The sequence below is a fragment of the Podarcis cretensis genome, assembly GCF_951804945.1.
Source record: "Podarcis cretensis genome assembly, chromosome: 7".
NCBI lineage: Eukaryota > Metazoa > Chordata > Lepidosauria > Squamata > Lacertidae > Podarcis > Podarcis cretensis.
Genome location: NC_137176.1, coordinates 697,223 through 706,965, shown reverse-complemented (window position 1 = coordinate 706,965; position 9,743 = coordinate 697,223). Strand labels below are relative to the sequence as shown.

Below are 9,743 nucleotides of genomic sequence, written 5' to 3'. Positions count from 1 at the left end.
ATTATCTAGTCCCCAAGAAATGTAACCAGAGAAATCTGGCCTAGGAAACTTGCTCCCTAGCAAAATTTAAATCACCCCAATAGCAGTAGATAGCAGTAGATAGACAAAGCAAAAAATAAAGTTCCTAGCTCAGCTGTAGCTGACAGATGAGCTTCAGCTAGATATGCCTAGGTTGTAACCCATGTGGCAGGTGCAAGCATCAAATAGGTTACTTAGGATGTGTTCACTCTACCACCTGAGAGTGCAGTGAAGTCCCCCCACCCCATCCAATGCACCTAATGGGATGCAAAGGCAGTTGCAAAATAGGAGGCAGGGAAACGGGGGTTGAAAATGAAAGGGGCAGAATAATAGGAGTGAATGGTGGTGTTCTAGCCAGGCAGAAGATGGAAAGGCTGCTTAGTAGCTGCAATGTGTGCGAGGAGGATACAGGATGTCACCATAGTGCTTTGTGTAAAAGGAAAGTGTAGCAAGAGAGGAGAGAGGAGGAGGCATGAATGTGGTGAGTTCCAAAATAGTCCCTTCTTCCCCCAAACAAAGGAAAAACCCACACATTTGGTAAGTAAAAAAAGGTTTTCTTACAAACTCTCCAATGGTCAGGTTCATGTGCTTTTCCACACATCAGCCAGAAAGGTTGCACAGGCAATAAAATTTAGTTTAGTTCCAAAGAAGTGAAAATTCCTCCCAAGGTGAGGGGAAGTGACCTAGCTAAGCCTGGCAGGACAGCCTACTCTATGGCATTAACCCCTTCATGCATTAATTAGAGTTAAGCATTTTGGTTATATGAGCCTGGTTATCTCACAAAAACAATGTGGCGTGAATGGAGCAGAATGTAGAAAGGAGGGCAAACAAGAGTTGTAGAAGGGCTGTGAAGGTAGAAGCAGGAGATAGAGAAATAACAGGGTGATGTGAGGAGTCTTCAGGTGAGGTCAGGACAGAATGTGGGAATGGTGACAGTGGTAGAAGGATGCTGAGTAATCATGGGAGGTGGGTAATTGGAAAGGGAGGCTAGATGCTGTGGATCAGGAATTGGTTAAGTTGCAGGAAGCAAGCAGTAGGAATTAACGGACAAGTTTCTCCAAAGAGAGAGGTGTAGAAAATGGAGTCCCCCAGGGATCTGTGCTTTGTAAGTTGCTCATAAGCAATGTAGAGCTAGCAGTGAGTAGTGAAGTGCCACGTTTGCCAGTGATACCAGTTTAGGGTGGTTAAAACAAAGAGAGACTGAAGAGCTCCAAAAGACCTCTCCAAACTGAGTGAATGGGCAGTAAAACAGCAAATGCATTTCAATATAAACAATTGTATAATGATACATGTTGGGGCAAAAAAATTATCCATTTCACATATATGCTCAAATTTCATGCTGGGGATCAATAGGAAAAAAAATTGAAAATAAACTACATTATCATAATGTCATTACAGTATATGAATCTATAGTGTGACTGCACCTCACCGTGTTCTAGTCACATTGAAGAGTTGGAAAAGGTTCAGAAAAGGGCAACCAAAACAATTGTGGGGATGGAGTGACTCCCCTGTGAAGAAAGGTTTCCGTGTTTGGGGCTTTTCAGTTTAGAGAAAAGGGGAGTAAGAGGAGACATGATAGAAGTGTAAAAAATTATGTATGGGATGAAGAAACTGGAGAGAGAAGTTTTTCTTTGTCTCACATAACACTGGAAGTTGCAGGCATCCGATGATGCCAGTGTTGGACAATTCAGGAGGGATGAAAGAAAGAACTTCTTTATGCAGCACATAGTTAAACTGTGGAACTCCCTTCCACGGGAGGCAGCAAAGGCCACCAAGCTAGATGGCTTTCAAAGAGAATTAGAGACATTAATGAAGGCAAGGACTCTCATGGGCTGCTGGCCATGATGCCTTTGCTCTGCCTCCACAGCTGGAGGCAGCAAACGTTTCTGAATATCAGTTGCTGGAAAACACAGGAGGGAAAAGGGCTCTGGCCTGGGTTTCCCACAGGCATTTGGCTGGCCACTGTGAGAACAGAAGGTGGCCCAGATACACCAGGGGCCGGATCCACGAGCTCTTCTAAGGTTCTTAGATGAAACAGCCCTCAGAAAAATCTGAAATTAGGTGTTATGGGAGTAAATTTGGATGCTAGCTATTTTAAGATAGTTCTATGACTCCCTGTTCTTATGCAAAAATTGTCTATTACCTGACTTGGGAAGGCCTGTGAATTTGTAACTGTGATAATCAAATGCAGCATCTGAGCCCCTGAAACTCATAACAAGTCTTTATTAGTGTTTATATAAGTGACACAGAATAATTAAACCACATTTAGTTTGAAACTGACCATGGACTCCAGAAACACAATTCATACTTTGCAAGGCAGTTTTTCCAATACAAGTAGTTGCTTAACTAACTTAGCATTAAACTGTGAAAGTTCCTTTATGTGACTCCTAAATAATTCAGGTTTTTTTTCTTCTGCACATGTCTTTCAGACAGTTCCTTTGGCAAGAAATTCAGATTCTCCTTCCCCAAGGTTTTATTATATAAAAATAGAGTGAAATTTCCTTATGTACAAACATTACATTACATCATATACAGGTTTTTAAAAAACCACTATGAAAAGGCAGGCCACGGGTGAAACAAAAGGTCAATATAGGACAAAAAAAATTAAATACTGCACATTTCATAAAAATTACATTAACCACAAAGAGTTTTTTGTTTGCAAATATCAAACAGTACCAATGTAATTGGAAATCTTTCCCAACAACTTCATTTATAACATATATCTTAGTGTTTAAGGCACATTTTGCTTATTCCTACATACTTCACTGAACCGAGTCAATAATTTAAGAACTCTTGGGGGAAATCAAACAGTGTGCATTTATGTAGGTACATGCTTTGGGGATAAGATGCAAGGGAGGGCACAGGTAGAGGGGTGTGGTTTTTTTTTTGTGTGTGTGTGTGTTTAAAGAGGTGCTAAAATACAAAGACTTCTCGTATAAACTTGGAAGCTTGTCGGGGCTGGCTGTGATCACAAAGCAGTGAGAAAGAGACTTTGCACATGCTCGGAGTCATTGTCCTCTTCAGCCAGCCTGCAGATAACACAGAGAGATAAACATCTCCAGCAAATGCGTGGTTCTGGAAATTCAAGTTCTGTGGCCTGACACCAGCTTCTTACACGGCTCCTGTGGCCTGACACTCATGAACCTCAGCTCAAGTTAAGTACTCATTAGTAGTTAAACCTTCTGACTGGTCTCAGGTGGAGGGCCTAAATATCGAGTGGAGGGTGCTTGGTATAAGGGTACTGAGATCTCTTGGAGGTCTGGCAGCCTCCCCTGATGAGGAGGCGACAGCAATGTAATAGCTCTGTCATAATCCCTATGCAAGACTTTCTCATAGACACTCTGCAGCCCCACTGTCTTCGGCAGTTGTGCCTGATAATAGTTATCTCGGCGAAGGGAATCCCTGGGCAGTGAGGTGCTTTTGCAGAAGGTGGACAGCTGGGTCTTTGCGTGGGGGGATGAGCGAGGATTGGCTTGGCCACAGGAAGGGCTCCAACATCGATCTGAGTGGCCCAGGATCTTGCATTCAGCAGTACAAGCCCACAACCCTAGAAATGCAAGGGGAAAAACAAACTTGAGAACATGGACACGTAGCAAGCAGAGCACTGTTAGGGCAGCACCTAGGAGACCATTGTATCAGTGCCATTCTCAGTGAAAGGAAAGATGGAAAGGGGAAGAATCATTTCATGAAACTAACATGAAGGACAAAAAGATCCTCATACAGCTACCATCAAAATTGCATCATAGGAAGCTGCCATACACCAAATCAGATCTTTGTTTCACCTAGCTAAGCAGCCTGTGGAAGTTTCAAACAGGGCTCCTTCCCAGCCCTAGCTGGAGATGCTGGGGGCTGGGACCTGCATGCACCCTCCCCTTAAAATGACAAGCCACAATACAAGCCAGCACAACTCAGAACGTTGTGCCAAGAAGGATCCAAAGGATAAGCATTCTGAGCTGCTTGGAGAAATGGCAGTATAAGAAATAGCCAGACAGAACCTGGTCCTTTGGCTTCGGGTGATGTGGATGCGCCCCAAACTGTCAGCCACCCTGGCTGCTATATTTTCCCTAGTTGTGAGATTGATTGAAATCTATAGCTCTTGCTGTAATTAACAGCCTATTCCCAGACTCATTAAAATTGAGGAGGGTTTCCAAAAACAGTAGAATGGTGACCAGGTCTTTTGGTGCTGGGTTTCTTTCAATGTTTCTGGGGCAACAGTTTCCAAGTTCTGTGGCATTCTGAGGGGAAAGTGCCAAAGTTTAAGGCATCCTTACCATTCTGCATGTGCGTGATGAGGTCCTTTTTAAGAGCGTCCCCACTGATGTCAGAATCACTGTCATTGAAATCACTATCGCCTTTACCACTGTCTTTGCCGCTGAACTTCTCTGCTTCTCTGCCTGATATGGTGTTGAAAGAATGACCCTTCCAGATGGCCACAGGTGGGACTGGCTCTTTGGTGTAACTAGGGGTAGAGGCATAAGACTGGAAGAAGGTGGAAGGGCACATGTGAAGGATTTGGGGGGGGGGCAAGGGGAAGAAAAGGAGAAAAATGTTATAAGGAACAGCAGTGTTAATAAAAGCAGTCTAACTAGCAGCTTGGACCACATCCCTGTGAATTGGAATTACCTAGACTCAAGCTAGGCTACAAATCAAGAACTTTTGTTTAACTCAGGCATCCCCAACCTGCGGCCCTCCAGATGTTTTGGCCCACAACTCCCATGATCCCTTGCTAACAGAACCAGTGGTCAGGAATGATGGGAATTATAGTCCAAAACATCTGGAGGGCCGAAGGTTGGGGATGCCTGGTTTAACTGATGTGTAGACTGGCTGTAAATAACTTTAAATGCAAACATCCCTGCTTAATTACTTTAACAATGTGAGACACTACATAACTTTTACATAACGTGGTCCTCCTTTATTACATATGCATCAAAGAAAGAACATGCATTTAAACCACCCACACATGGGAGCATGTGGAATGATATTTTTTAAACCAGCAACTGTAGAAATAATTTTTTATTTAACTATATTACTAATGTAATTATCTGGACGTAGTTGGGGCTGTTTTTTTGGGGGGGGGGTTAGGGGAAAACTGTATTTGATTGCTTGTATCTGATTATATGTTGTTCTTATATTCAACTAATAAAATATTTTTTTAAAAAAATTACTTTGGGAACTGGATGTAAAAATCCCCAAACATTCAAGAATAAGCTAAAGGGGGGGGGGGGAATAATAAGCTAAGGTGCAAGAAGCAAGGTGCCTCTCCCAGGGGGGAAAGGGAATCAAGACCATGGGAAATGCTACCTCTGCATTCGTCCCCCGGAGTCTGCTCTGGCTGTCATAGAGACTGGCGGTCTCTCTGATGTTTTCTAAAGCCGGGATGTCTTCGCTGGCTGGGGAGGGCTCTGGGCTAGCAAAGGAAGATTTGCTGGGGAAGGAATGAACTTCGAAGCCATTGCCTCGGGTGCCAGGGCTGGAGGAGATCAGGCCACCGCCCTTGCCTTCCTGCTGCCCCTTCTCCAGGTGAGAGCTGTCCAGCGGCTCCTCCAGGACTCCCTTCTTCTCCTTCTTACGCCTGTTGCAAGTGGTGGCGATAGTGATGATGGCCACCAGCAGCAAAGTGCAGCTCCCAGCAAGGACGATAATGACAATCAAGGGGATGTCCCACTGCACAGCTTTCCCTTCCCCAGTGTTGGGCTTGGCCTTGGAATCCTGGCTGCTTGCGGGGAGCAACGCAGCAGTCACCTGGAAACTGATAGGGACGGTAGTGGAGAGGGGAGGCCGTCCATTGTCGGCCACGGTGAGGAGCAGTTGGTAGACTTGGCCCAGCTGTTCTTCTGAGAAGCTCCCGGTGAGCACAACTTCTCCTGTTTTCTTGTTGATCGCAAAGAGGTCCAGGGCTGGTGGCTGCTGTTGCTGCGGATCTTCTAGGAAGGAAAAGCTTAGCTCAGCGTTGACTCCCTCATCAGCATCTCTGGCTTTGATGTGTGCCACCACCGAGTCGTGGGCAGCTTTTCTGGACACCCCGATCTCAAGGGAGTCGTTGATGAGTGCTGGGTGAGTAATGACAGGCGCATTGTCGTTCTGGTCTACTACCCGCACCTTCACTAAGGCTGCGCTGGAGAGCTGAGGGGAGCCGCCATCCGTGGCTTGGACGGTCAGCTCCAGCTGCTTGAGGATTTCGTAGTTGAAAGTGCGCAATGCGTAGATGGCCCCCGTCGCCGGATCCACCGAAACATAGGTGGAAATGGAGGCGCCCATTACTTGGCTGTCCATCAGGCTATAGGTGACTTTGCCGTTGGCTCCTTGGTCCGGGTCGGCGGCGAGGACGGCGGCGAGGTAGGCGCCAGGCGGGTTGTTCTCCAGCACCGCCACCTCGTAGCGCGCCTTGGCGAAGCGAGGCGCGTTGTCGTTCTCGTCGGCCAAGCGCACGGTGAGACGGTGCACGGTCTTGGCCGGCGGCGAGCCCAGGTCCTCGGCCACAACCGTGAGGTTGTACTCGGGCACGCGCTCACGGTCCAGGGCGCCCGTGGTGAGCACCACGTAGCTGGCGTCGTAGGCGCGCTGCAGGGCGAACGGCTCGTGCGGCGCGGCCAGCAGGGCGCAGCGCACCTGGCCATTGGCTCCCGCGTCGCTGTCCGAGGTGCTGACCAGCGCCACCAGGCTCTCTGCCGGCGCCGCCTCACTCACGTAGGCCACCGTCCAGGCGGCAGCGGCGCCCTCGGGGGACGCGCTCCCCTCGACGAGCGGTCCCGGCTCGGACCCCGCGCCCGCCCCGTCACTGCCGGCGCTGAGGGCGCTGATGGCCACGGCGGGCGCGTTGTCGTTGACGTCAAGGAGGCGCACCACCACCTTGCAGCTGGCCGCCAGCGGGCTGGCGCCGCGGTCGCTGGCCTGCACGTCCAGCTCGTAGGCGCGCTGGAGCTCATAGTCGACGGCAGCGCGAAGGCTGAGGCGCCCCGAGAGCGGGTCGAGAGCAAAGAGGTTCCGCGCCTCGGCGGGCACCTGGCTGCCCCAAGCGTAGAGCAGCTGCCCGTTGGCGCCCTCGTCCGGGTCCGAGGCGTCCAGGTCGAGGAGCAGCGCTCCGGATGGCGCGTCCTCGGGCAGCTCGACGGTCAGCAGGGCGCCATGTGGGAAGGCGGGCGCGTTGTCATTGGCGTCCAGCACCCGCACGCTGATCGTGGCCGTGCCGGAGCGCGCAGGGCTGCCGCCGTCCTTGGCCACTAGCTCCAGGCGGTAGGCGGCCTGCGCCTCGCGGTCCAGCTCGGTCAGCAGCACCAGCTCGGCGCACTTGAGCCCATCTGCGCGGCTCTGTGCCTCCAGGCCAAAGTGGCTGTTGGGCGAGACCGCGAAGCTCTGGATGCCGTTGGAGCCTACATCCAAGTCGTGCGCCAGGTCAAGCGGCAGGCGGGTGCCCGGCGCGGCGCTCTCCGACACCTCCAGGGCGATGAGCGGCTGCGGGAAGCGGGGCGCGTGGTCGTTGATGTCCCGCACCTCCAGTTCCACGTGCACCAGGCGGTAAGGCGAAGGAGGCGAGCCCCCGCCGCTGCCGCTGCGCGGCCAGCCCAGACTCACCACGTCGAAGGCCAGCACGCACGGCTCCTCCGATTGCCCGCACAGCGCCTCGCGGTCCAGCCGCTCTGTGCCCAGGCTCAGCTGCCCGTCCAGCTCGCGAACCTGCACCAGCGAGCTGTTGCCCGGCGCCTTCACCAGGCGGAAACTGCGCTCTCCGCCTCCTCCTCCCGGGCCCTTCAGGGGCAGCTCTTCGGCCAAAGTGCCGATCACTGTGCCGGGAGGGTCTTCCTCATAGGTGTGGTATCGGATCGTCTTGCCGAGGGCAGAGGAGAGCAGCCAGCCTAGGCAAAGCAGACCCCCAGGGTGGCAAAGGTTGCCGGGACAGCGCCCGTTCTTGCGCACATTCATGGCTCTGGCACTGCCTTGCGCGCCGATCAGAGAGAAGGAAGGGGCCACGGGGGGCGAGGGGGCGAGAACAAGGGGCCAACAGGCCAGCGGCTACTCGCGAGTTCTTCTCTAGCTCGGCGTGGGTGCTCTCTAGACTGGCTCCATGCGCGGCCGCTGCTCGGCTATCTGCTCGCTGGGCTCCGCGCTGCAGCTGCCTCGCTCTATCCCGCTTCTAAGCCGGCGCGGCCCCTCCAAAGGGTCTTTAATAGACGCGGGTATGCAAATTTGCGTAGCGGATCAGCCAATGGTGGGCTCCCTTACCTCCCCAGACGCCTCCCCGACCATCTCACATCGCAACATGCACATATATTATATGTGCCGGGACTGGGGAGACGCAGGAGAAAAAAGGCGCTGGAGGGAGCCTTGACCTTGTGTCCTTCGGCTCTAGGGCATATTTTTCTTCCCTGGGGGGCAGTGAGCGGGATCATGGCTTTGGGCTAGAGCCGAACTGAAGGGCTCCCAGCGTCTCCTCCTAAGGCGGGGCAGAAACTGGTGTCTTAACACAAGTCCGATCCAGTCCATTCCAAATGCGTATCCCTTCGGCCGCCGCGCACAGGCGAAGAAGTCTCGCCCCCGTTTGAAGCCCGGCAGGGCTGGGCTTTCAGCCCAGGATGATCTTTGGGGGGACACGACTGCCTCTATGGCCAAGGAGCTCCCCTTTGCGCCCCATTCTCCTTCCTACGCAGAAACCCCCAGAACAAAACAGGAGAAATAAGCCTCTTGTAAGAGAGAAACCTGCGTTGCCCTTCCCACGAGCTCGCCCTAGGATGGCGTTTTTGTGCAGTAAGCAGACGGCGGGGTGGGGGGCGCGGGGACGGCAGAGAGAGTGATCCAAATCTTAAGCTTTTGGCCAGTAGGGCTGCGAAACTAGGGGCAGGGGAACTGGGGCTGAGCTCCAAATCGGATTTCGACTAAACCGGGGGAGCTTTCGAAAGGTTTCCAAGATGACACTGTATAAATGGCTCGTGAAGCCCTCGTTAGCGGTTCGCCAGAGAATAGCTTGACGGTCCTGCGCGTCGGAGCCACCAATGTCTGTATTACTTCCCGATGACAAGCGAAAAGGGCAAAAGAAAAGATTGAACCCCCCAGCCCCGCCTGGAGTGTCGGCTAAATTGAATATAATGAGCGGGGCGCCACATGGAGCCGTTCTTGTCCGGCTCCATTCATCGCCCATCACTGCCATAGCTCTTTGACCGGGGCGAGGGTGGGCGCTGAAGGCAACACAATGGCCGGCTCGAATGGGGGGGGGGGTATACTTTTGACCCTCCCTTCCTCTCTCCCTCTGCAATCGGCCCCCCTGGTGCTCTGCTTTGCCTGTTGAAGGGATTTGCTTTTTTGCTTTTTGTTTTTTGTCCCCTCTCTGGGAAGCCAAACTAGTCTCGTTCCAGGAGAACAAAATAACAGCATGAAGCTGAAACCTGGAACGAACCTGAAGGGAACTGGGATGGAGGGACGAGGCCGGCCAGTGTGAGTGAGAGAGAGACATGCGGGTGGGGGTGGAGGGCTAAGCCATCTGCTCTGGGGAAGCCAGCCACCGCCAGCTCCACGATCTCACCGATGCACTCGATTCGCGAGAGCCACAAACCCCGCCGCAACGGATCCGCGTAGAAAACGGTCCAGGGATTCTCTCTTTCTCTCCTCTGAATCGCACTTGTTCTGGTCACGTTTGTGGGTCGATGGAAAGGCAGCGGAACGGCAGAGGTCAGATGGCCCCCTGTTATGGCTGCCATCCTTGAGATTCCTGCATTTCAGGGGGTTGGGCTGCA

General features: G+C 52.0%; 1 protein-coding gene across 1 annotated transcript; it reads right to left on the bottom strand.

The window, feature by feature from the left end:
• Nucleotides 1-2,221: 2,221 nt before the first annotated feature.
• PCDH8 (protocadherin 8) lies at nt 2,222-8,772 on the bottom strand. Its single transcript, XM_079983885.1, has 3 exons — nt 5,320-8,772; nt 4,290-4,497; nt 2,222-3,565 (listed from the first exon to the last, which is right to left on the bottom strand). The coding sequence occupies exons 1-3, from the start codon at nt 7,936-7,938 to the stop codon at nt 3,192-3,194; spliced, it is 3,201 nt and encodes a 1,066-aa protein (XP_079840011.1). The 5' UTR covers nt 7,939-8,772; the 3' UTR covers nt 2,222-3,191.
• Between the last annotated feature and the right edge of the window lie 971 nt (nt 8,773-9,743).

Bases quoted from the DNA above. Each gene is read 5' to 3' on its own strand.
- PCDH8 (XM_079983885.1), bottom strand. From the start codon at position 7,938: ATGAATGTGCGCAAGAACGGGCGCTGTCCCGGCAACCTTTGCCACCCT. The intron at 4,498-5,319 runs GTAGCATTTCCC...ACCTTCTTCCAG, and splicing joins TCCGGGGGACGAATGCAGAG to TCTTATGCCTCTACCCCTAG. The intron at 3,566-4,289 runs GTAAGGATGCCT...TTGCATTTCTAG, and splicing joins CATCACGCACATGCAGAATG to GGTTGTGGGCTTGTACTGCT.